The sequence below is a fragment of the Loa loa genome, assembly GCF_000183805.2.
Source record: "Loa loa unplaced genomic scaffold supercont3.5, whole genome shotgun sequence".
Taxonomy (NCBI): domain Eukaryota; kingdom Metazoa; phylum Nematoda; class Chromadorea; order Rhabditida; family Onchocercidae; genus Loa; species Loa loa.
This window is the reverse complement of record NW_018108185.1, coordinates 709,350-733,396: the sequence shown is the minus strand read 5'-3', so window position 1 is coordinate 733,396 and position 24,047 is coordinate 709,350. Positions and strand designations below refer to the sequence as shown.

Here is a 24,047-nt window from a genome sequence, read left to right as displayed (position 1 = left end):
TTACTCTTACAAGACTTCACATGTTTCATCTCTCCACGATAAAACCATACAATAGTGCGTATTGAGAATCTTAGAAGTGTTTTTGTTACACTGCCTGATTTATCTATAAAATATAATTCTATGTGGTCTTCTATATTTATGTGCTTCTCGATATATATCATAGCTGACATTTGATTAATAGCAGTGAATCCTGTATGGTATTCTAGATGTGCTTTCTGTTCAGTAGAAATAGCATTCGTTAAGCGGGATAAAACTTCTCTTGGTTTTAATGATACAAAAAATGATGGAAAAAGCAATCAAAGCAAATTGCGATGAAAAGCTGAAAATATGTTGTAACTGAACCGAGAGTTAGTGCTCCTCGACATCACTTCCTGTGCTCCCATCAGAATGATACATTTCCTGGTGGTTGAGAAGTGGTGTATTGTTACGGGGATTATTATGTGTGGAAGTTTTCATAAGTATAGCCATTCATTCTTCCGGCTGTACTTTCGTGTTTTCCTAAAAAAAATTCTTTAGTCACTTTAAATCCTTCCTGTTTGTTTTGGACGGTATTTTACAGATAAGAACAACAAATGAGAAAGTGGTTTTGTTGTCACGATGAGATCAATAAAGTAGCGTTCTTGACTTGTCGGTTACCTGAAGTATTGCTATGTGCTCGGGAAGCTAAGTTTCACAGAGGGAGGTGCAAGTGAAAGGAAATAAGACGGATTTGAGGCCAGGGATTATGTTTTATAATCAGTCATAGGGTGTTTTTAATTAATTGAGTTGGACGGTGTTCATTTTCGATCAGTTTTGTGATGTCTCTTATCAGGTTTTTGAGTTTCCCGGTTTTGATCCCCTGATGGGGATGAGGTCCAGTGGAATTTATTGTGCAAGGCAGGATTTTTGAAATATCATCAGTTTGTCGAGTTTTATGGTGAGATAGAATAGTTTGGTGACAGATTTTTCTCAGAAAAGGAAATATGTGACATGTTGAGTAAGCAGAATTATATTTATAGTAGTATTCATAAATTCAAAAAGTAAATTCAATGAATCTGGAATGTTGTGAACGATTTGAACTTTAAACAAAGCAAGTATTTTGCGGAAGTAAACACAGAAGAAGTGTTTGACTAAGTGAGAAGTACTCAGTGTTTGATTTTTTCTCTCGAAAGTGAAGGGTTAAATATGATAGAAGCAATTTATTTACGTACATTAATCCGGGAGGATAAGCGGGGACGAAAAGGAAGGGACGTGTTCTGTCACTCTCTAAGGGACACCAGCAATTTTCAATTGTTGATCATTCGATGTATTGCAGATCGAACGCATGTGATGTGATATTTTTCGTTCTCATCTTTTTTTCGTTATTGCACTGATCAGCCAATGAGTTCGGAAGTGAGTACGTCGATGTCGGTGGAGTCCGATAGTTCCAGGTGGCGGACTGTGGTTAGTTTTCGTATTTTAGTTCACCTGTCTTCCATACTCATATGTCTTTGTTTCAGCGGGTTAATTTTAATCTCTTTTTGTTAGCAAATGCTGGATCATAAGATATTAAATCCGTTCTGTTTAATGTCGCAACTATATTGCAGAGCATGACAGTAGGCGGTGATGATTGTGAAGATGAAACCGAAGTAAATGATCTCAGGGAAAGTTTACGAGCATGGAGTTCACTAGCCAGCCCATCTTCCAGCGCAGTTGACCAATCAGTGGTATGTCTCTAGGCGAACTTTCTTTTATTGTTTTAAAAATTGCAAAAAATTAGACATTACCGCTTCAGATGAAGTTATTACTCACGTATACATTAAAGATTGAATTTTCGCCGGACTGTGATTCTGACTTCGATGCAGTACTCAACAATGTCTTTGCAGATAAAAATCGTTTGTTTCAACCACTTTCGGATGATACAGTAAGTAGAAGTTTTAAAATATACTCTTGCACATTTGCTGATATAGCGTAGCAGTTATCACAATTGCACCGTGATTTTTCTGCCATAGTTGCAACAATTGGTTCATTCCATCATAGTAACGAGCATCATCAACCTAAACATGATGCTCATCCGATTCCTTTTCTATTCGAGGCGATTGGATTGCGATAAACTGAGTCGCATGTCAGTCAGTTTTGAAACGCAGCAGTGTGATCTTAAACAATATTTAATTTTGTGCTTAGTATTAGTACTTCAGTGAATCAACTTCTCTGGCAGTTTCAGTTTGTTGAAGAAGTGTTTGTCGAAAAAAAACCGAAAATAGTGAATGGCTATCTATTTGGAGAGAGAATTGGGGAGGGCTCATATGGGAAAGTTAAGGAAGTGCTGGAACAAGATACTTTAGTCAGAAGAGCTGTCAAAATTATCAAAGAAGCGCGACTGAGGAAAATCCCGAACGGTCATGTATGTATTCATTATCATTTGGATTTTAACGTCTTTGGCTCCTGAGTTGATCAAATTTGTTATAACATTATTACTTCGATTCAATTTTCTTAGTTTAAAATAGAGAAGATTGTGTTTTTCGCAAAAAAGAAAAGTTTTGCTTTATTCAGGCTAACGTTGAACAGGAATTGAGAATATTAAAACGAGTACGGCATCGCAATGTCATTGCCTTACGCGATTTTTTTCGTCTTGACGACAAACAGAAATTGTATATGATATTAGAGTACTGTATTGGTTCCATGCAGCAACTTCTAGATGGGTCTAAAGAAAAGAAATTGCCTGAATATCAAGCGCAGTATTTCTTCAGACAGCTTTGCGATGGTTTAAGTTATCTTCATGGTCATGGTATGTTTGATATAGTCTGGAATAATATGTACAGTATGTTCTGTTAATTAGAGGACTTGCAATACATGTGAATTGTTGCATTTTGAAATATATTATTCACAGCAGGAATTGCAGAGTTTCTTCTAAGAATAAATAAAACCGTTGATTTTGGGCGTTTCAAAATAGTTTTTGCTGTATAAACAGATGTAATCTAACATATCTCATATTTTTGAAAATCAGGGATGTTGTTCTCAACATTTAGCAAAATAATTTTCATTCAGGCGTGATACACAAAGACATTAAGCCGGGTAATCTTCTAGTCGCTTTGGATGGAACGCTCAAAATTAGTGATTTTGGAGTAGCCGAAATGCTCGATACGTTTCAAGCAGAAGATTGGTGTACAGTTGTTCAGGGCACTCCAAAATTTCAACCACCTGAAATTGTTTCGGGAACTTCCGAGAATTACCGGTATAAGTCTTCTTTAATTGTCGTAAAGAATGTTTCTGGAAATTATTTTTTTCTTTCTGATGTGTATCGTTCAAATATTGGATGCATAGGTACAGAAGGAAAGTGTGACTAATCCTATATAAACTTCTTAAACATAAAGCAATTGTTACTGTTTCGAATGACTCCGAGAACAGTGCATCTAATAAATACGCTGTTTGGTGGATTTCATTTTATAATTAAATATCCATCTTTTTTTTTCACCTACAGCGGTCAAAAAGTGGATATTTGGGCTTCCGGTGTGACGTTGTATAATATGGTAAGTGGTGAATATCCATTCGAAGGTGATGTCATCATGCGCCTTTTTGATAATATCGCGAATCAACCCTTGCAAATGCCGCAAAGTGTTCAACTTTCGAAACCGTTGGAATATTTGCTTATTGCTATGCTCGATAAAGATCCGGAAAGACGAATGAATATGCATGATATTAGGAGATGCGAATGGTACATGCAAAAAGTGGTTGTCGTACGTTGTTTTTTTTTAATCATAATTTGACTAGAATGTTCATCTTTTCGAAGAACTTCAGTGGATACAGAACTTATCGAAGAAATTTAATAAATACAGAAATTGAGTACAAAAACTTCAATGAATACAGAAAAAAAGATACTTGAATATAGGAAAAAATAAAAAGATATTTAGTGGGTGAAATACTGTGAAATTTAAGAGGTAAATGTAGTGTATACTGCAGGACGAATTACATCGTGTTCCGATATCAGCATGTAACAATGTCCCAGCCCATCGTCCACTAAGCATATATGTACAACTCGATCAGCTTTATGGGTCAACAATTGAAGAGGACGATGGGTCAAATTCTTCTGAGGACCATCGAAACTTGGTTTCTGCAGTGATTGTTGAACCATCTTCTGAAGATCGACATATCGGTGAACAAGTATCACTCAATGAAACAAAACGAAATCGGAGCATGTTAGTGTGGAAGTCTTATTTCATTTGTCATGTTTTCCATAAAGTGTACTTTATGAAATAGTTTTATTGACCTTCCTTACTCGTTACCAATCTAAAATATATTTTGGTTAATTCATAGCTGATGGGAATATCTGAAGTGTATTTTTTTTAAAAACAGCGGCTATTTCTTTCCTTGCAAAGTCGTCTTTCCCTTCATTTTTGAGTTTTTAACAATTGCGTTATATGGATCCAGGTAAGTGCTAGTAACGAAATGCACAAATTATGTTCTGTCAGTTTAATTTAATTTCAGACTCGAAATGTTCAAACCGAAACTGAGTTTGATAGAAATATATCCTTACCATCCAGCTTTACCTGCAGGATGACTTAGCATTTTCGTGTTCTTTCATTAATTCTTACCTAATAATGATTAAATTGCAGATTATCTATGTGTATGGGTTTATCGCGGTCGCCATGATCCTCGTGATATCATGCAGCATTGAAATACATTAGTGTTTCCTTAAGTAGCGTGCGTTTATTCTGGTTTTTCTACATCATTTTTCTTTTGCAGTGCGTTATCTGTCTCAGGCATTACTTAATTATATTTTATTAGTAGATTATGGATGTATATTATAAATTTTATTCCCATACAATTATCATTTTACAGAATTTAGTATTTTTTGCTGTCGCTTTTGGATTCAAGCAAAACCTTGCATTTTTGTATTTTTAGGAATTTTTCTGGTTTGCAAAAAAGAAAATCAGAAAATTAGGCAGTCTAGATGTAAATATCTTAAACGCAATGCTAATAATTCGATGCAGGGATCGAAAAGAACATACTGTATTTATTTCCGTTCCAGAAACATAACACGCGATTGAAATGCATGAAAGAACTGGAAAATTTTCTGATGTTATCACTTTCTGATGTTTAATATTTCTTTTTATTACGATTAGTAAATAACAGATATTATTCTAGAGGTTTATTTTACATGATCTCTTCACTGATATATTTCTGATAACAGTCGCGGTTTTTATTTTTGTGATACACTCTCTTGTGAGTGATAGATTTTGACCATTCATTTGTTAATTGGTTGCGGGCGGCTAATTTTAATCTGGTACTTATTCCTAAACGATATCCCCATCTTCCAAAAAAAAGAAAAATTGACATACTTGTTATTTGCTCTTAAGGTCATTTAAATAGAATACTTCGGGTATTGATTATTGATTTCTTTGTTTATTTTTTTTGGAACTTTGTTTATTCTCTCATCTCGTTTCTATGAGACAAACTGGAGGATTGTCGGTTAATACGAATTCAGTCGATTCAAATCCATCTGTTTTTGTCGATACCACCGACACTTTGCTGATGGGAACCATTAAGACCATTACGCGAGAACTGACTGTTAGATCATTGATGATAAAGTTTAATATTTTCATTAGAGCTTGCATAATATGCTGTTTTGCTTAATATATGTGATGAGTCATTATGGCAAATGTAGTGAATTTTCTGAAGTTGTCAAATTCATGCTGTCTATCCTGTCTTTTATTTTGTCAGATTGAGTATGTTTCCATTCGCTTTGATTTGTTTTTCTGCGGTGATAAATAAATCGCCCACAGATCTTTGTTAAACTGTAAGTTTTTAATTTTACTGCTTTTCAAAAAAGTGAAAATAAAATATGAATCATGGTAGTTTGTGGTTGCTTGTGCTTTTGTTATTGTAAATGCGCCGAGGCTATTTTCATTTATTTTGCCTTTATGATTGCAGTTTATAATTATTGAAGATAGGTAGTAATCTCTTAACCTTATTGTAGAATTAAATAGAATAGGAATCAAATTATCTCAAACAATCGGTTGGTGATGCTGTTTGGTGTTTACTTGTGGTCGATCGTTGATCCGTGCGCCCGGGATTGGGCAAGTAAAGAATTCTTAATGATCCTTGATATTCCAAAAGTCAGCTGTATAGGCTTAAAGTTTCCAAAGCAAAAGTTCCTTTTTGCAAGATTGCTGTATGCATTCAGCTTTAAATTTATTGATAGATTGAGAACTATGTGGTCTATCGAGGAGGAGTTTTTGTGAAAGAGTAAGACTGAATTGGTGTTCATTATCCAAAATTGTTCGATCTTTGTGATATCTACTGAAATGGATACTAGCACAATACTTGTTTTGTGGAATTGTTTGATGTGATTGGTAGAAGACCGGAATGGAACAACGGTGGATCATGGGTCTAGCTTGTCACCATTGCCTGCAGGATATTGAAGCAGTAAGCGGTATTTATTAAAGATAAATCCACTACGGCTTACTGCTTTAATGCATTTGATTTTTGACTGCTGAAGTTTTTGAAGTTTGTCCAGATCGAAAAGAAATACAACAGAGGAGATGTGATAGTAATTGACAGTAAACATTTTTGATATAATTTAGTTTTTTCATTAGTTTACTTATTATTCTTTATTTTATTATTCTTATTAGTTCACTTATTATTATTTCTTATTTGCTTATTATTAGTTCTAATTAGAGTGAAAGTTTTTTAAATCCTGTTGAATCTTTGTTTTAGTTTTCCTCACCTCCGCACCTGCTTTTTGAATGAAGCTATTGTGGTCACTGAGTCTTTTGTTGGTTGTTATTTTTGTTTGGATGGAAAAGTTCATCGGTTTTTAGCCCATTTCGTTACAGATTTTATGTCAAAAATTTCAGCTTTTGTCGACCCTTTGCAGGATAATTTTTCATTTATCAAAAATTACCTCTATTCAACTTAACCTAAACCATATTGTTAACTTAAGCTAAACTATAATTATGGAGAACACTCCACAATTTTCTCTGTCGATCCTGTTATTCATAAAAATTACATATAATGTCTGTATAAAAAAAAATTATAATGTCCGTATATAAAAAATTCATGTGTCCGTATATAAAAATAATGTCCGTGTATGTTTTTTTTTTGTCACTATACAGTATTCGTGTATGTTCTGTTTTTTTTGTCATTATTTATTGTCCGTATACATAAAAAAATTACGTATAATGTATGTGGAAGAAACTGTGAAAAAAGGAACGTTCTTTAACTCGTTCTTTGTCAATGTACTACGTTAAACATTAGCTTTTGGTGAGTAGTCAGGTGAGGTGATTTTTCTTTCAAGTGAAGTAGAGCCGAAAAAAAGTAGACTTGATATGTTGAAAGATTTGTCTCACATAAAGGAAGAACTAACTTTAGTGGGATGCTTTTTCTCTTCCAGTTTTTTTGATAGGACAACCTTTTTTATTTTCTGTGGAGTTGAATTCACTTGCTGAAAGAATGTAATCTTGCACTGATGTACCATTTCTAGTGCGGTCCTCACAAGGATGATTTTTTAGCTGTCTTTCAAACTTTTTTAATGGAGCGATCATTTCCTATCCTTGTGTTAATTTACTCAGACTCTATAATTGATTTGACTGCCAAAAGCAGACACTGGGCTTCCTTGTTGGTAGCAGAAGTAGGTGAATACACTTGTTTTAAAATGTTGTGCATATATTTTTGTGTACTTAAAGAGCTAGGTTACATTTTAGCCTCTGCTTTAAATTTCAGCATGAAATTAAATCAAATATCAACAAATTCTTAACATTCCCCATGTCCTTGTACTGCTTTCCCTTATGGTTTGCTACGAATATTTGGCATAAAGTAGAACGGGTCAAGGTCACCGCCTACGTTTTATACAAATCCGTTCATCGTCGTAATGATTCAGTTAAAGAAGATTGCGGCAATGTATCGTTGTTGCAATTAATAAAGACTGACGATTTTCTTGGTTGATGGAATTTAAATCTTGTTACTAGAAATGAAGATTTTATTATTGAAGACGTTAGAGTTTTGCAAGATCACAGTATTTCTTGAACATTGGTTGTAGGATGTATGGCACTGTTCTATTCTGCATCTCGTGTCTGATTTATTAATTCTTTATTGGTTAATGTTTACTTACAGAATCATGTTCTCAACTAATTCCACTTTGTATTCTCATGCAATCGGAATCGATGTTAAGAAAAATTTACTCTAGTTACCACTTTTTTCAGGATTATTTTATGACCAGAAGCTCAATTCTCTTCCGACAGTAACAAGCCGGTTTATCATCAGAGGTTAATATTTCCTTATCATTTGTTGAAATATTTTCGAACAATTACAATTAGGTAGATAATTTTTGCTTGAAATCCAACAAGAAGACCATAAACTTTTTCTCTTTTATTTTTTTGACAATTTCTCTTTTGAAGCGTTCAAGGGAATAACTTTATCATTTTTCTTAATATTATTTATGAAATCAACATGCAGAGTAAGAATTGATTATTAATTGTGAATCATTCCTATAATATTCCATTGGCCACTTTTCCCAGTAACTTCTCGAATTTGAAGTGCTAATAACTTTAAATTCTTAACAGTGAGATAAGTGAACGAAAAATGTATGCTGCTGCAGAGAGTGAAGAAATGAAGAACAGCTTTAAATGAACACCTTGATATTGGTTCACTATTGTGGTTTAGATACTTATAAAAATGTTTCGATTTTAAACAGCTTAATTGGTTGTTGAATTCTACATAGAATAGATATTGATGAAAGTTGAATATTAATATTGACATCTCATTTTCTAGATGTCAGTTGTAAATGTGTATGCAACATCTGCAACGACAGAGAATCTGTCTCGACACGAAATGCTCATGTGGGTAAACGATTGCTTGCAGTCAAATTTTGCAAAAATTGAAGAAATGCATACGGGTGCCGCTTACTGTCAAGTAAGGCAAAGCGAAGTTTTGGACGAGATCTTTTTTTTCTGAAAATGTTTTATGAAGAGTCGGTTTTGTTTATAAGGAAATCGTGATCATTTTGGGTGCTCAATCTCATTTCAAAGCTCTGGGATGGCTAAAATTTCAATATGTTTGGAATGGAAGAATCCTAGTGTCTAAGTGGTGCTTTGGACTGTTTGAATTTCTTTTCCGTAGTTAACGTCCTTTTTTGAAGTTCACAGATTTCCTGTTTCCTGGTTCAATACAGCTGCGGCGGGTAAAATGGAACAGCAGATTAGAATTGGATTGGTTAAGTAACTGGAAATTGCTGCAGACATCATGGAAAACTCTAGGTGTTGATAAAATTGTTCCCGTGGAGAAACTTATTAAGGGAAAATTTCAGGTAGGTAGTTTTTGCGTTGAGCAGATTTTGCTAAAATAAAGATATTAAATGGTTTTTAGATTTTAAGACTCATTCTTCACGTGAAGAGTGAATATCGCCAGTAACCAGTAATATCACCAATTTTGTTTTATTAGAATCCTTGAAGATTTGCTGTTGTTGCAGGACAATTTTGAGTTCCTGCAATGGTTTAAGAAATTTTTTGATGCAAATTTTGATGGACACGAATATGATCCATTGGAAGCTCGAGGTGGCGAACCATTACCATCTGATGTAAAGATAAATCCACCTTCGCGAATGCCTGCGAAGTCGTCAGCTCCACCTGTCAGGTTGGTTTTTATGGATTCATTATGAAATGATTGTAATGATTGATTTTTATGTGCTCAGAATCTTTGAAGTTGGATCTGTTTAGCTGTAACTTTTTTAAACGACAATTTGAAGTTTCGCATAGAATCCATTTCGGATTTATCATAATGCGAAAAGAATAAAAGTTGCATATGGTGTATGGTAAATTTAGAAAAGAAGTTTAGTGAATGATATAGTAAAATGTATGGAAGACCAATAAAGACTACCTACTAGCTTGAGCTAATGTCAGCTGTAAGAAAATGCACTAATAATTGGCTGACTGAATTTCATTTTTACGACTGTTTTAGACAGAATATAATGATATAGAAATAAAGTGCTTCTAGCGAATTATGATGAGTTCCGAATCTTCTGCTGCAAAGTTGCATTCATAATTAACTTACCGTGAAATTTCGCAAACAGGAAATCCACTCTCTCGACATCAAATGCTTCTGTGAATAAAGGTGAAATGCGAAAAGCACCAGCTGTTGGCGGGAAAGTTAATCCAACTCGAACAGCTGCACAGCCTGCTGCAGCTAGTACTGCGCGAACTGCTGCCAACCCCGTGCAACCTGCGGTAGATCCTCAGGTATTTACAAAGTTACTAAAAATTTTTTCTTGGTGATGAATTGTAAAAGAGTCCAAACTGAACTGATTGACAGTGATAATGGAAATTGGCTGATACGTTATGTTGAAAAATATTTTAATGTAGTATTGGTTAGTAATAAAATGGCAATCAAATTTCTGTATTTTTCGCGATATTTTTATTAATTTATTCCATTTTAACAGATAATGGCGAATTTAAAACGCGAATTGGAGGAAGCCAAGGAACAGATAGCTGAAGGTGATAACGTGATAGTCAGTCTTGAAAAGGTTGGTCGTTGTGCCATTACATTCGTCAAAATTTTCTTATATTACAGGCTGCTTGCTAGGGAATTATACAATTGTTATAAATTATTTATTCCTGTAAAAATATTTCGTTTAATATACATGCATTTTAGTTGGGCAATATTTTAACTGAAATGAAAATATATAATTTCAGTACATATACTTATTTCTATGTTTTTAACTCCTAGGAGCGTGACTTTTATTTCTCGAAGTTGCGGCAGATTGAAGTGATATGTCAAGATAATGAACAAATTGGAACCGTTGACGTAGGTCGTGTACTTACGGTATATTTTCTTTTTTTTTATTTTAATTATGACTTTAGCGTAATTTTATTTCACTTAAATTGTTTTATATAGATTTCATTTCTTTTAGCTCATTGTTTGCTACACCTTCTATCACTGTGGCTGCAAAAAAGAAAACTGATTTTTTTTTATCTTTCTGGAGACGTCTATCTCAACAGTAATAAATGAAACTCATAACCTTAATTTCTGCCATTTTTCATCAGACTACAGTTATTACTGCTTTTGGAGACTTGGCAGGAGTATCAGTGAAATTTTCGCATGAATAAGTTTAATGACTGTGAACTGCTTGGAATAAACAGTTTAGACCGTTCCACATGAATTATATTTATAGATTTAGGACTTCATTCCAAAAAAAAAAAAAAACTTTCTGTTATTTCTTCCAAAATTAAGTCAGTGAAATTTTAAAGATATTGTATGAAACAGAAGAAGGATTTGCGCCGCCGGATGAGAACGAGGTGGAGAACGGTGATGAAGTTTACTGAAAGCAAGAAACTGATAATTCTGCAAGAACAAAAGCAGAATAAAATGTTTAAAGCTGTGGTCCTTTTTTTCTGTTAATCTTATGATTTTATTGCTATTTAAAATGATTTACGTCTCGTTTTTTCTTTTGCTTTTGAATTGCCATATTTTGTTTAAAAGTAATGACAATCACTCGAACGCGTGTTCGTTTTACATCCTTTTTTGTTATCAGATATCTAAATTAGTCATTTTAGGCATTGTTGTTAATTTATATAAATTTATTTCAATATACTAGTGCGTATAATGCATATTTTATAAAAGAAATGGGAATCACATCTTTTTAGGTATTGCTAGTTGATATTAAAGTCTAGAAAATTACTCAAGAGATTTATTTTGTGTTGGTTATTCTGTGATTCTCATCTCCGCTTTGCGTATGTTTCGTGGCTTTGAGAATGAACATGTTTAAAATCGAAATTGAACGGTTGAAGTAGGTTGACATAGGAATTCCTGGAAATTTGTAATTTTAAATTGTAAATTTCATTCATTAAAATAAGGGTTGCATTATGGGCACATTAATTACATAATAATAAAAGAAACCATTTAGAATATAGTGGTTATGAGGTGCTGGCTATCAAATGCCCGGAATTTTTGGGTTCTGTTTTTAGTACCTATTAATTTCTGAGACTGTCTGCTAAATTTTTGCTTGTTTCCTACATAAGTAAATTTATATAAGCATCCGTAATCTTTTTTAGTTTTGCTCTTTGCTTCATGTAAAATGCATTATTTCATTGCTTCCTTTAAGCAAAATGCGAATTTTTTGTTCTTGAGTTTGGAGGCTACATTCCAGAATCTCTAGAGGTCTTCAAGAGCTACAAAGATGCTAAGACTTTTAGCTAAGCAGTATTCCATTATTTCTTGGAATCTTGTGAGACTTTTGATTTGTAGGGATTTGAAACATCTCTTCATTCTATTTCCGTACATCTGTTCTGTCATTTGTACTGTATGCTTGCAATTTTAATTTTTGTTCTCAACTTTTATTCACGACTTTTCTCGCCTGTTTTCCTAGAACTGTTCTCATCTCATATATTCAATCTTTTCTAACGTCCGAGAAGTCTTGAAACTTCATGAGCTATTCTGTGCTTGTTTCTAATTCCTTCGTTTCCTCAACGTTCTCATCCATTTGTCACTATATTCCTTCTTTCTTTTCTTTCAAAATGGAATATTCTTTAGACTTAATTCTTTAGAGTTTTTAATGTAGCAGTAACTCTTTTTGTCTGGATAAATGTTATTCATCGTTTTTGCTGTTAGAGCCCTTTTTCGGGTTAATTTCCAGAAGATATAGTAAAATTGCTTTTGCTCAAATTATGGTAAGTGTCGCAAATACAGCTTTTTTCATTTGTGTGGAATAGAATGGATTGGGTGTCATAGTTCCGCATTTTCTAGCATAAGTTGTGACTTTGGGACTTTGTCATGTTTTGTATTTTTTATGGGTTCATTTTCAAGAAGCATAAACTGAGATCATATGATTATTAACGGCGGACTTAATGGAATGCGTGATGTTACGATTTTTGTTACATTCGGATGAATCTCGAGATGAGGAAGTCTAATAATCGGATATGAGGCTATGAAAAATAATATTGAGTTATTCTGGACAGTGGTCTGATCATGAAGGATTCTGGGATTTTGTACTTTTTCACTTCTTTTTTTTGTTCTAGCTTTCCAAATATGTCGAATTCTACATCATCGAATCCGTCAACGTTACTACCATTGGAATTGGTAGACAAATGTATTGGTTCCAGGATCTGGGTTATTATGAAAGGTTAGTTTAAAAAAAAAGCGATAAGCATTTGGTGATGTCAGGTTTAATCTGTGTTGTGTGCTTGGTATAGACGTAGTCATGCATCCCTAGAGCAACGAATTGTTTATTAGTGACCAATATGCCATCGCTTATTCATTTATCCAAAATTCATTTTCTGCGATGGCTGAGGTTCTTCATCTATCTCAATATTTAGGTACTAAAAATTGAAAGTGTCATATATCATGCGAATCTAAAACACTGCAGATATAGCTACAAATTAGTGCATGTGAATTCCGTTGCAGGTGAAAAGGAGATTGTTGGAACGTTGACAGGTTTTGATGATTACGTTAATATGGTACTAGAAGATGTTGTGGAGTATGAAAATACAGTTGATGGTAAAAGAGTAACGAAGTTAGATACCATTTTGCTGAATGGTAATCATATCACAATGTTGGTACCTGGAGGTGAAGGTCCTGAAGTTTAATTTTTGCTCGCATCTCAATTTCTTGTATATGTTTCTTTGCTGTAATAGATGTATTTTATACGAAAATATTGAACTTCGTTTTATAAAACCCTTCAAATTTCATTCTTTGGTGTATGAAAGAATATGTTAATAATTCTCAATTACACTTTTTTTTGTCGATTTCGGATTTCCCATCAAATGAAATTTTTAAAAAATTTTCCTCCATTAAATATGCTATATAGTCAAATGAAATTTTTAAAAAATTTTCCTCCATTAAATATGCTATATAGCCGTATGAATTCAGCTCTACTAAGATCTGCATGACACTGACGGGAAAAAGTATTTCGAGGCTTTATGGAGAATTAAAAGAATTGTGGGACAAAATATTTTCCTTTCTTTCCCTTCCTCTCCTCAGTGATTCAAGATTAAAAGATAAAGTATCGTTACCGTAAGTAATGCATATTGAATCGATTACTTAAGAATGATTTTGGTAATTCGAATTTCTTCCCAAATATTTCTTTTCCAGCGGATATTCCAATTAGGATTATATTTGGAGAGAAAGGATATTTATGCATAGTTTTCTCCTTTTTTAATAAAACATGTATTATGTGAAGTTATTCTAAGGGGAAGAAATGATATTCTCATATTTTGGCAATTAATAACAACGATTTTAACGACATTGATTAGTTCAATGTGCTTTTTCTATTGCATATAATGTTTTAAGAGGTGGAACATGCATTTTTCCGCTAGCTTGCGTTATTTTTCACCCTTTAAATCATTCGCGAGTTTCATTCAGTTTTGGAGGTAATAAGTTTTATAGAATTTTTAAACATGCAGTATCTCTTGAAATAAGTGAAACATCAATGAAGAAAACGCTGGGACTAATTATGGTCTATAGCGCTGTCTCTCGTCTATCGTACGGTTAACAGGTTGCCGTTAATTAATTTGTCAATATTTTTATTGTCTAATGAAGCAAATGTTATGTCTGTTATTCATTGAGCATATGGATTTCTTAAGTTGAATTAAAGTGAATATGGTTTTTGAAATGTTTCTGAATTAATTGTAATTACCATAAGTGATCATAATTTATAATTACCATAAGGAACCATAATTTGTTTCGGAACATTACTTAAAAACAAATTAAGACATGCCACTCTAAAATTCCAGTCGGCAGACGGAAAAAGTGGCTGCTGTTATAGCTGATTTTTCGAAGTGGGCATTTTCACAGTCATAGTATCGTCAAGTTTGTTGAAAGAAGCTTAATAGTTATGAAGTTTTTGAAGCAAATGTATTTTTGTCAAGAGAAAAGCTGAAAATAAGTTTGGGGTGAATTCATTCTTTGTATTTTGGAAGAAAGTTGGATTTTTGGAGTAACAATAATGGAAGCAAAAATGCTATTGGGAATGGTGATCTACAACCGCCCTTTGCTTATTTGCAATTTTTTTTTTTTGAAGAAAACCATTATAGAAGAAATCGTGTCATTTTCGAATCACATCTGCTCAAATGTGGACACTCCACCATTCATTACCATTCAACTATTTGACCCACCAATTGTTTGAAATGTTTGAACTGATACAAATAGTTCCTTTCTAAAAGTACTATGTTTTCAGATAAGATGCATTGTTCTTGAATTGGGTAATTAACATAAAAGAAGAATGAATAGAAAAGAGTGAAAAGGGATGATGAGAAGACGAACGATGAATTGAGTAGAGCAAGGAATAGTTATTTTTGGGATATAGATTGCTTATGAATTACTCTTTTAAAGTATATCTTATTCGAATTGGCTATCAGCTATCCAGTTTTGATTTACTTTAAAAGTGAACAAAAAAAGTATTATGACCAGCTTCAGTTTTCAATATCTTTGCACTTATTTAAGTTTCAATAAGTTTTCAAATACAATGTTTCGTAATAGAATTTGATCAATACTGTTTCCGATATTATATGCATATGTGAAAACCATTGCAACACTGTTGATTATATGTGGAAATTCCAATCAAATATGTATTTCTTAAGAATAGTTCTTCACTTTTTTAAAAACCAAATTGTTTTTTACTCTCCTAATTAATTAGCAATTCAACCATTGAATTATTAACTAATTAGGTTTGTTGAAGAAGAAGACAAAGGTCAAAAGGATTTCCATTTCTGAATGACTCTTTATTATTACTTGGACAACTGGTACAAGATCGTAGGCAAAGACATTAACAACAGATGATTCTCAATTTGATTTTAGAAATCTAACTCAAAAAAAAGTGTGTCTTCCAAATATTGCCACAAATCATTTTAAAGTTTATTTTGTTTTTTAAAACTTCACTGTACGAAAAATAAACTAAGCTAATGAAATCGATAGTGAAATACGGAATAAGTGAAATTTATCAGCTCCAAAAAGGAAATTATCGAAAACATTTGTTGTTCTAGTTAACTTTATTTTTCAAAGGCATTGGCTAGGAAGGAAAGTGTCTTTTGGCCATTACTTTCTACCAAACATTTCGAAATGCATGAAATGAACTTTTTTTTTTCACCACAACTATTGAAAAGTCATTTCGGGCTGTAAGCATGGCAGATTTGTTTCTCTTCCTGAAAGCGGGATATTTGAATGACGTGCATTTGGGGGCAAACCTTTTAGAAGGCAACAGTTAATTTCATGAAGTGAGAGCATAATAATCGTAATTCCACAACCATAATGGTATTCCTGGAGGAAAGGGTAATTATGGGAACCGAAGCATTGGTAATTTTATTCAATTGCATAACAGAGTTTTATGTGAAAACAGTGCTGCTTTCAAGGTTTTTTTCCATATGCATTACCAGTTTTCTTCTTTTTTCTTTTTCTTTTTTTTTGGATATATTTTTGCCGAACTGAAATAAAATAGACTTATTTTTCATAATTATTGAGATTATTGAACTGAGTTGTTCCTTCCTCAATGATCTTTGAACATATTGTTTATAAAAATTTCTTCTGCTTCTTACCACATCTTCAATTTTTGCAACAGTTATCATTAGTAAGGTTCGTAAATTGCAGTTCGTAGATTGGATTGCAAAACATCGTCTTCCTTCCCGATATCATAATTTCTCATTAAAGCTTTTGGAGGAATTGTTTCATCCATGTTAATTCAGTTTCAGTAGTAGTTGATACTACAACTTCGGCTGAATCATGCTGAAACTATCAACTAATTAACTTCAGTCTAGCTAATTATCTTTGCTTAATGTCAATCAGTTACTGCTGATTCTTCCCCCAAAATTCATTGGAGTTGTGCAATCTGATTTGAAAAAAGTTTCCAATTCTATAAATGGAATTTCCCGCACATCCTAAAATTTTAAGGTCAGAAAAAGTAGTATTCTCTCATTATTCACAGAGAAGAACCTTTTTTTGGTGATGAAATAATTTTTGAAATACCTTATTCTTTTCGTCCTTCCTTCTTCCTTGATGTATTAAATTCATCCCTCTGCCAAAACCATGAAATGATAAATGCATAACCATCAAAAATAATTACCCTCCACAATACTTGATAAGTAGTAAAAATAATAAGCTAGTCCTGCTCTCGCCTACTTCTGCTTCATATTTTTCTGTCCAAATTAGCTTCTCACTTCTCTTCCTTATTAAATGGAATTGAATACATCACCAACAGCATTTTCTCATTTCTTTTCTATTTTTACAATAACCATTGATAATGATTGCGCCCGATGACTTTTAAAATTGAATTTGTGTGAAATAATCATATCTTAGATATCAGTGCAAATAAGAACAAATAAGAACAGTTGCCTTGTCTTTCCTGGTCTATTTTGATTCATTTATTTATTCACTTGTCCTGGAAGAGTTTACTAACATAAAGGAAGGCTTGACTGATAGCCCAAAAAAGGGAATAATTCCGCTTCAAGTTAAAACAACGATTTCGTTCACCGCTAAGCACTGTTTCCTCTCATCGTGTCTTGCCCAACTTCCACTTCAAATGAAAGATGGAAGTTTTGTTTTTTTTTCTGCGAAATATCACAGAACAAAATATATTAAAAATAACCTGTTTTATTTTGCAAGTAAATTGTCAATTTTCTTTTTTCGTTGAGACTTTGTAGCAATTTGAAAGGACTTTCTGTTCGCAAAGTAAAATATTGCAGGATTATGCTAGGCTTTCCTCTCAAAACCAGTAAGAGCCAAGGAAATTTAAGGCTTTCGCTTCTCTCTTCATAAACTCAACTTTCCAATAAAAGCTCAACACATTGAAGGCCATTTTGGATAACTTTCTCTGTTCTCCCAATGAAGAGATTGATCTATTTTCAAATATCTGAGAACAAATTGAAAATGATGCTTTACAACGCTTCTTATTTCAGGAGAAGGAGTAGGAAGGCCTGCAAGTTGTTGGATATTAGTGTTGGCAGACATATCGTCGGTGTATAGTACGACGTCGATAAATGGGCTTTATGAGTCCAATTTAAATGCATTATAGATTTAAGAGTTTTTTGTCAGTTTCTAACTTTGTAATCCCAAAAGAAGTATCATAGAATCTTCTATCATTATTCATCTTTTTTCATTCTCAATATTTTCTGTTCTCTTCATTTCATGCGCAATGATAGCATTCATAAATGTTGTTTATTAATCATTCGATTCCATCACAAACACTGAATGTTCTGGAAGAATTTCATAAATGTACTTTTTACTCTTTACTTTTAAGATCTTTTTACTTTTAAGAAATGCAAACAAATGCAATTTGTTGTTAAAATGATAAAAATCTTTTAAAAGAATTAACATTCGGAAAATCTGTGGAAGGTACTTAAAATGATGATTAATCGAAGGGAATATTTCTTTAAAAAATAAGTTTGTAAAGGATTCGATCGTCCAACAGCAGGGTCATTTCATAGCTTTATTCTTGTTTGGGCAGCTCATGCGTGAATTGTCAAACTATCATATATGATTGTTGATGACAACTGATTATCAGGAATTCTTAAGTAAACTTCAAAAGAGAATCTATAAAATATAAACCATAAAATATAATGATTTCATATACATATAAAGGCTTAATTTGATTCCGTAAATATTAGTTTAGCATTTATTTCTTGTTTTGGATCAGTCGGACAGTGAGCTGTTTTAAGTTTTTTGTCTTGAAACTTTCGTTTATTCGTCAAGTCCAAATGTTTTGATAGGCCACAACTTGAAGTTTTATCCATCATTTCGCCTAATTTATGCTATGTGATCATACCAAAAGAAATTCGAGCTAAGTTTTGGAAACAAGAAAATCTTTCTAGAAAAGTTGAGGCGTTAAAGTTCTAACACTTCGGAAAAGTAAGTCGGAATCGAGTCGAGAAGTTGGAGAAGTAGAGAAGAAACTACATATTTTCGAATTCCCTAGGAAGACATAAGCTGTTCAAAGATGTTACTGTTTCGTTTCAGTTATGAACTACTATTTTTTGATTTCGTTCAGACCTTAATTATATTTTGATCAAACCACATATTTATCGAATTTAGGTATGTCAAGGGGTTTCAGATAACCATATTGACAAAGTTTGAGGGAATTCATTGGTACCCAGTGATATTTTCTAATCACAATCTGATCAACACATATGACTGTTCAAGTAAGGTTGGGAACTTTAGGATTTGAATCAACATGCGAACGGCTGGCGAAGAGAATCTGATGCTCTGAGATAGAAAATTACAGGTCATTTTACTGAATACTATCTAGAGATGTGTAGAAGAAATTCCACCAAATAAAATTTAATTTCTATTCTAAATACAATTAAAGGGATTTATTGTTGGAATATGCGTCAAAATTGAAGTCGTTCGTATTATTATTTCCAAATTTATAAATAAGAAGAATGGGAAAGAATTGAATGAATATCCAATTTGGAATAAAGAAGGAATGAAAGGACTCTGGGAGAAGAATAGGAAGAGTCGTTAATTGTTTCTCTAGATAACTATATCCCATTGGATTGGAAATTTCAAATCGGTTCACTGCAAAATTGATATCCCACTATTTCAAATTAATTGAAAACGAAATGGTAATTCTATAAGTTTAAATTGAAAAAATGTAGACAACGGGGAGTGCATGTCGTTTGCACACTTCTTTCACTTTTTCTTATCATTCTCGTCGTCTCCCAATCCCCAGGAGTTTTCAAAAATTGCTTCCGAGATTTGAATCTCTAAAAAACCTTACTTATATTCACCTCTCTAAGTGCCTTAAAGTTTTTATAACCTAGATTTTACAAAAATTCGCAATCACAACGTTCCCATGATTAAAATACTGAAGTGCTGGACTGGAGTGGAGGACATATATAAGTCGCGCAATACCCATCTTGCACATATTGAGGTAGTGCTGTTGAAGTACAACATCATCTTACACTTCACACTTCAGCTTTTAAGTACAAACTTTGCGCATTTTTAGAACTCTGAACTTTTCTTCTCCCCTTAATTATTCACATTGCATAAATATGAGCTGTTTTAATTTACTTATTTTTTCATTTTTCGCCTTTTAGCATTGATCTTTATTGATTTAGAACAGGATAGTATTGGAAATTTTGAGAATTTTACTTTTTTTGTTTATTGATTTCCAAATTTTCAACAATAATTAAGACCTGAAAGACCTAAATTGAACTAAAATCGTCATTCTTTTTAGCTGTGTGAAATCTGGTTTAATTCATATAATGTTTTTTTTTTTTATTTCGGAACATACCAAGATATATTATTTGAAAACTATGGGTAAATCAAACGTTTCTGCTGAAGTTGGTCAAGCATCTGAAGCCACTGACCCATCAACTGTTTGGATTTGAGGGAATCGTCCAAGTGCCACTTAAGCCTGTATGCATAAAACTGTGTCAACATTGGGAAGAGATGGATGATGAGAAAATGTTGTCAGCATTTCATAGTGAGATTCATTCAACAGCGTCAAGCTTAACACAAAATTTATAAATGATCCTTCCTCCTTCCTCGGGTAAATATTTATGTGCGTATAAAACAATTTCATGAGTAATTTGCGATCTAAAGTTTTGCTAAGGTGACAAATTTGGCAATATTTAACTCATATTTATAGGAGATTTCGAAATTTTATCGTCCAAAGCTCGTAACGTTTTCTCTTTTATTGAGCAACTTTGTGCCCCAATCTGCGTTATTACTTTCTCAGTGCTGAAAATTTCCGGTGATGAATCTGACAGTGTTCAGCATTCTACTTATCGCGCTATTCCAGCAACACTATTTCGCACAAGTAGCACCTCCTAACGATCTTTTCTATGAATTCAGTAAGTTTTATAGTTCATACTCACTAATTATTTTGACAATTCACCATAACAATTCATATTTAAAAACTAATAAATTTTGATAGATTTTAAATAATCACTTCATACTGTCCGATATTCTCTTACAACTTCTTAACATATATTCTTTCCATATTAAGAATCATTTATAACATTAAAATATGAAAAGCATGCAAGCAGAGAACATCATGCAGTTCGGAATTGTAAAGGAGAGAAGAGAAATGAAATTAATGAAGGAAGATAGGACTTGGATTGGTGGTAACACTGGCTTTTTTTCTTTTTGCTTTTTTTGCTAATATCATTTTGATAATGAATGTTCTTCAATTCAACAATTTCAAACTGATCAGATGTAGATTGAATTACTAATTCTGGTATCATTTCAATTTTGTATACCAAAGTGTGAAATATAAATGATATACCTATAACGGGATATTTTGCAACTCCTTCCTGCAGAAAAAACAAACAATGCAAAAAAGAAAGTTGGAAAAATCTAGAACCTTTTTTCCCAACATTTTCATCTTACTTCATCTTTGCTTAAGTAGTAGCTAACATTGAAAATTTCTCTAAATGATTATTAGGTACTTATAACTATTTTTGATTTCTATCACTTCTTTAATACAATAATTTTATTAAAATAGACATGAAGAGCTTATGAATATTTTAAAATAAAAATGCACACCCATCCTTCTTTCTATTGGTACGGTATTTGTAAAGCCTAAATTGGACGTCTGATATAGTCTGCACAAAGTCATAGTTAAATGGCTTACTTGAAAGTTTGGAAATAGAAAATTAAATCAGTAACGCGCATTAATCAAAGAAATAACCACAATGTAGCAGATTATAATCACAAGAAGAATCACTGGTTAATGCCACATTTGAATACGCGGTAATGTAAAACACCCCAACGGTGATACGATACACATAATAATACTCTATCCAAGTCAAGTAAGTTAAACTATTAACTCATTATGATTCGTGACCATGTGTTTCATATACTACTTTAATTTCCAGTGAATCCATATATGAATTCGTTAAGATCACCGGATGTCAACATTTTATCATCATATGCAGATGAAAGGTACTAGTTCATTTTTGATCTTCAAAAACTAATAATTCATAGCTAAATAGAACAAATTGCAGGATAATTTCTCTCAAACTGATTGACACATTAAATTGAAATTTCTAATCTTAGGATTCCACTGGTTTTGGAGGACGATAGACTTCCTTTTCCTCAACAACATTCACATTGAACGTGACAAGATGGAAGAACTTTAAAAGGCACTAGAACTAGGTGATTATTAAATGCAAAATCTAATAAAGCTAATTAAAGTTTTATTTGCCGGGAAATGGGGAAGACTTCAATCGATCAGTTATAGACTCTCCTTCCTTTACTTTACTTAGTTGATTACAGTGAGATAATTAACAGTTGAAATTAGCAAGGCAGAATGGAAAAAAGTTCGATTTAAAAAAAATGCTTCATTTCAGATCATGGAAGCGAGCACTGGGACCACGTCCATTGAGATTTGGATGAAAACAGTTACCCCATTATACATGTTTCTTTTCATCAAAATATTCTTTTGGAATTAGTTTCTATCTTTACCACTCGCCCTTTCTTTTCTTTTCATACCATTTATTGATAATATATTTGATTCCATTTTATAAATGTTTACCGTTTGTTGACATAACATTCGCAATATTTTGAACTGGACAACATGCATACTGATATGCCTGTATTGCATGCATTGATCGGACAGGACTGCATATTCGGGATAATTGCATGAATGTTAACACTGTACCCTACGGAAAAAAAATCTTTTTAATATAGAGATATTCGAGGAAGAAAAATATTATGAAAAATGAAGGATATGAAGTGATGATTTATGCGTAAATGATGGCGAACAAATGATTTATTGATTTTCATGACAAATAATCAATTCATTACTTCAAAATTTGTCAATGTTTCATTAAACTATTTTGAGACTTTCTCTTTTTAATTTAATAAATGAGTGTCTTCATTCTGCATTCGTGTTAAACTTAAACAATTGAATTAAATAAACTAAACAAATGGATTATTATTAAGAATGCGCAGCGTAAGAGTGTTCTGTAAAGTGTATTTAAAGAAATCAAAAGATGTAAACGTTTGTGGAGGAAGCGTAAGACAAAGAATAACTCAATCTAATTCACTGAATTATTTCCCGGCATCGTGTGAAATGATTTCTCCGATATCCTCTTTCTTCAGACCCCTACGTTTAAAATGTTATGTAATTGTACCGTAGTTAATTTCACATCAGAATGGGTAGAAGGATATCGGATCTGTAACAACGTAAACTTCTGATTCTGGCTCTCATTTCCAATAACCAGTATTGGAACAACCTTAATTTAAACTGTATGGGGGGAACTTGAAACCTCTGTAACATTTATTTTACATGAACTTGAATTGCAAGAATTCCTTCACTTTCTATGTCCTGAAGAGTGTACAACTCGGGAAGATTTCGCTGAAGAGAGCAAATCCAGAGAAGAACGTAGATTTCAATGTTTCCCATTATATTAAACTAATTGCAAGTGGTACCTTTGTCGAGAAAATTGCGTTCTGATGGAGAAGTATTCGTTATTTTACTGGTTAGCAATAAAGTATGGTTGTGTAGAAAGCTTACTGAGTTCAGAATATTTTTCCTTTTTCAAATAATAAACACGTATCAGCAAGTAATACAGTTTGATTGGTTTAGAAATCCGTAGAAATACTTGGAGAATTTCGAGGGTCAATCGAAGAACGGTAATGACGGAATTACACCCAAGTGCTTGACTTTCCCATTTATAAAGGGAGTGGCCTACAATATTCCCATAATGTGCAATCTTTTTTAATAGATCAGAAAAGGGTTACAATTAATAGAGGAGTTTTGTTGGTTACAGTAATTCGGCATGAGAATATACGCTTGGTTAATATATTATTGGAATATCGTCAAACAAGGAAAGCTATCAACACCATAAACGGCTTTGCGTCTATAATTTAGACATTGCAGTTTATTTCTATACTTTACTGACCGGTTGTGTTCCTGTCTGACGATAAGCCTTTCCGGGACAGAGGCCAGCTTTGGATGACCAATGTCATATCGTACAAAAAATTGCGGCCCATCAGCATCAGAGTTTGATACGCTTCACAATGATATCAAAGCTGCTGGCGTATATCCCGATCAAGCGCATGATCGAGCAAAAGGATACCAACGAATCAGAAAAAGCAGACTCTGCACTAGAGCGGGACAAAAGCTAAAAAAGAAAAAGAAGAAGTTAAAATAGATTGATAAACCG

The 24,047-nt window shown here is 32.9% G+C and overlaps 5 protein-coding genes across 5 annotated transcripts; all 5 read left to right on the top strand.

The window, feature by feature from the left end:
• The first annotated feature begins 1,143 nt into the window (after window positions 1–1,143).
• On the top strand, window positions 1,144–4,950 carry LOAG_03149 (CAMK/CAMKL/LKB protein kinase). The gene is made up of 9 exons (XM_020446229.1): window positions 1,144–1,422; window positions 1,566–1,685; window positions 1,784–1,882; window positions 2,183–2,362; window positions 2,512–2,746; window positions 3,007–3,193; window positions 3,440–3,695; window positions 3,919–4,154; window positions 4,572–4,950. The coding sequence occupies exons 1-9, from the start codon at window positions 1,360–1,362 to the stop codon at window positions 4,606–4,608; spliced, it is 1,413 nt and encodes a 470-aa protein (XP_020303402.1). The 5' UTR covers window positions 1,144–1,359; the 3' UTR covers window positions 4,609–4,950.
• A 2,539-nt stretch (window positions 4,951–7,489) lies between these two features.
• On the top strand, window positions 7,490–8,227 carry LOAG_03148 (hypothetical protein; the record flags this gene model as incomplete). The annotated part of the gene is made up of 3 exons (XM_003138685.1): window positions 7,490–7,588; window positions 7,681–7,897; window positions 8,160–8,227. The coding sequence occupies 3 exons, from the start codon at window positions 7,490–7,492 to the stop codon at window positions 8,225–8,227; spliced, it is 384 nt and encodes a 127-aa protein (XP_003138733.1).
• LOAG_03147 (EBF3-S protein) lies at window positions 8,154–11,574 on the top strand. The gene is made up of 8 exons (XM_020446228.1): window positions 8,154–8,222; window positions 8,728–8,868; window positions 9,095–9,262; window positions 9,425–9,588; window positions 10,025–10,190; window positions 10,391–10,474; window positions 10,678–10,773; window positions 11,199–11,574. Exons 2-8 carry the CDS (start codon window positions 8,728–8,730, stop codon window positions 11,271–11,273), a joined length of 894 nt encoding a protein of 297 aa, XP_020303401.1. The 5' UTR covers window positions 8,154–8,222; the 3' UTR covers window positions 11,274–11,574.
• Window positions 11,575–12,783: 1,209 nt separating this feature from the next.
• On the top strand, window positions 12,784–13,745 carry LOAG_03146 (hypothetical protein). The gene is made up of 2 exons (XM_003138683.2): window positions 12,784–13,069; window positions 13,351–13,745. The coding sequence occupies exons 1-2, from the start codon at window positions 12,916–12,918 to the stop codon at window positions 13,530–13,532; spliced, it is 336 nt and encodes a 111-aa protein (XP_003138731.2). The 5' UTR covers window positions 12,784–12,915; the 3' UTR covers window positions 13,533–13,745.
• A 6,577-nt stretch (window positions 13,746–20,322) lies between these two features.
• Window positions 20,323–22,272, top strand: LOAG_03145 (hypothetical protein; the record flags this gene model as incomplete). Its single annotated transcript, XM_003138682.1, has 4 exons — window positions 20,323–20,356; window positions 20,522–20,692; window positions 21,753–21,819; window positions 22,227–22,272. 4 exons carry the CDS (start codon window positions 20,323–20,325, stop codon window positions 22,270–22,272), a joined length of 318 nt encoding a protein of 105 aa, XP_003138730.1.
• Window positions 22,273–24,047: the final 1,775 nt, after the last annotated feature.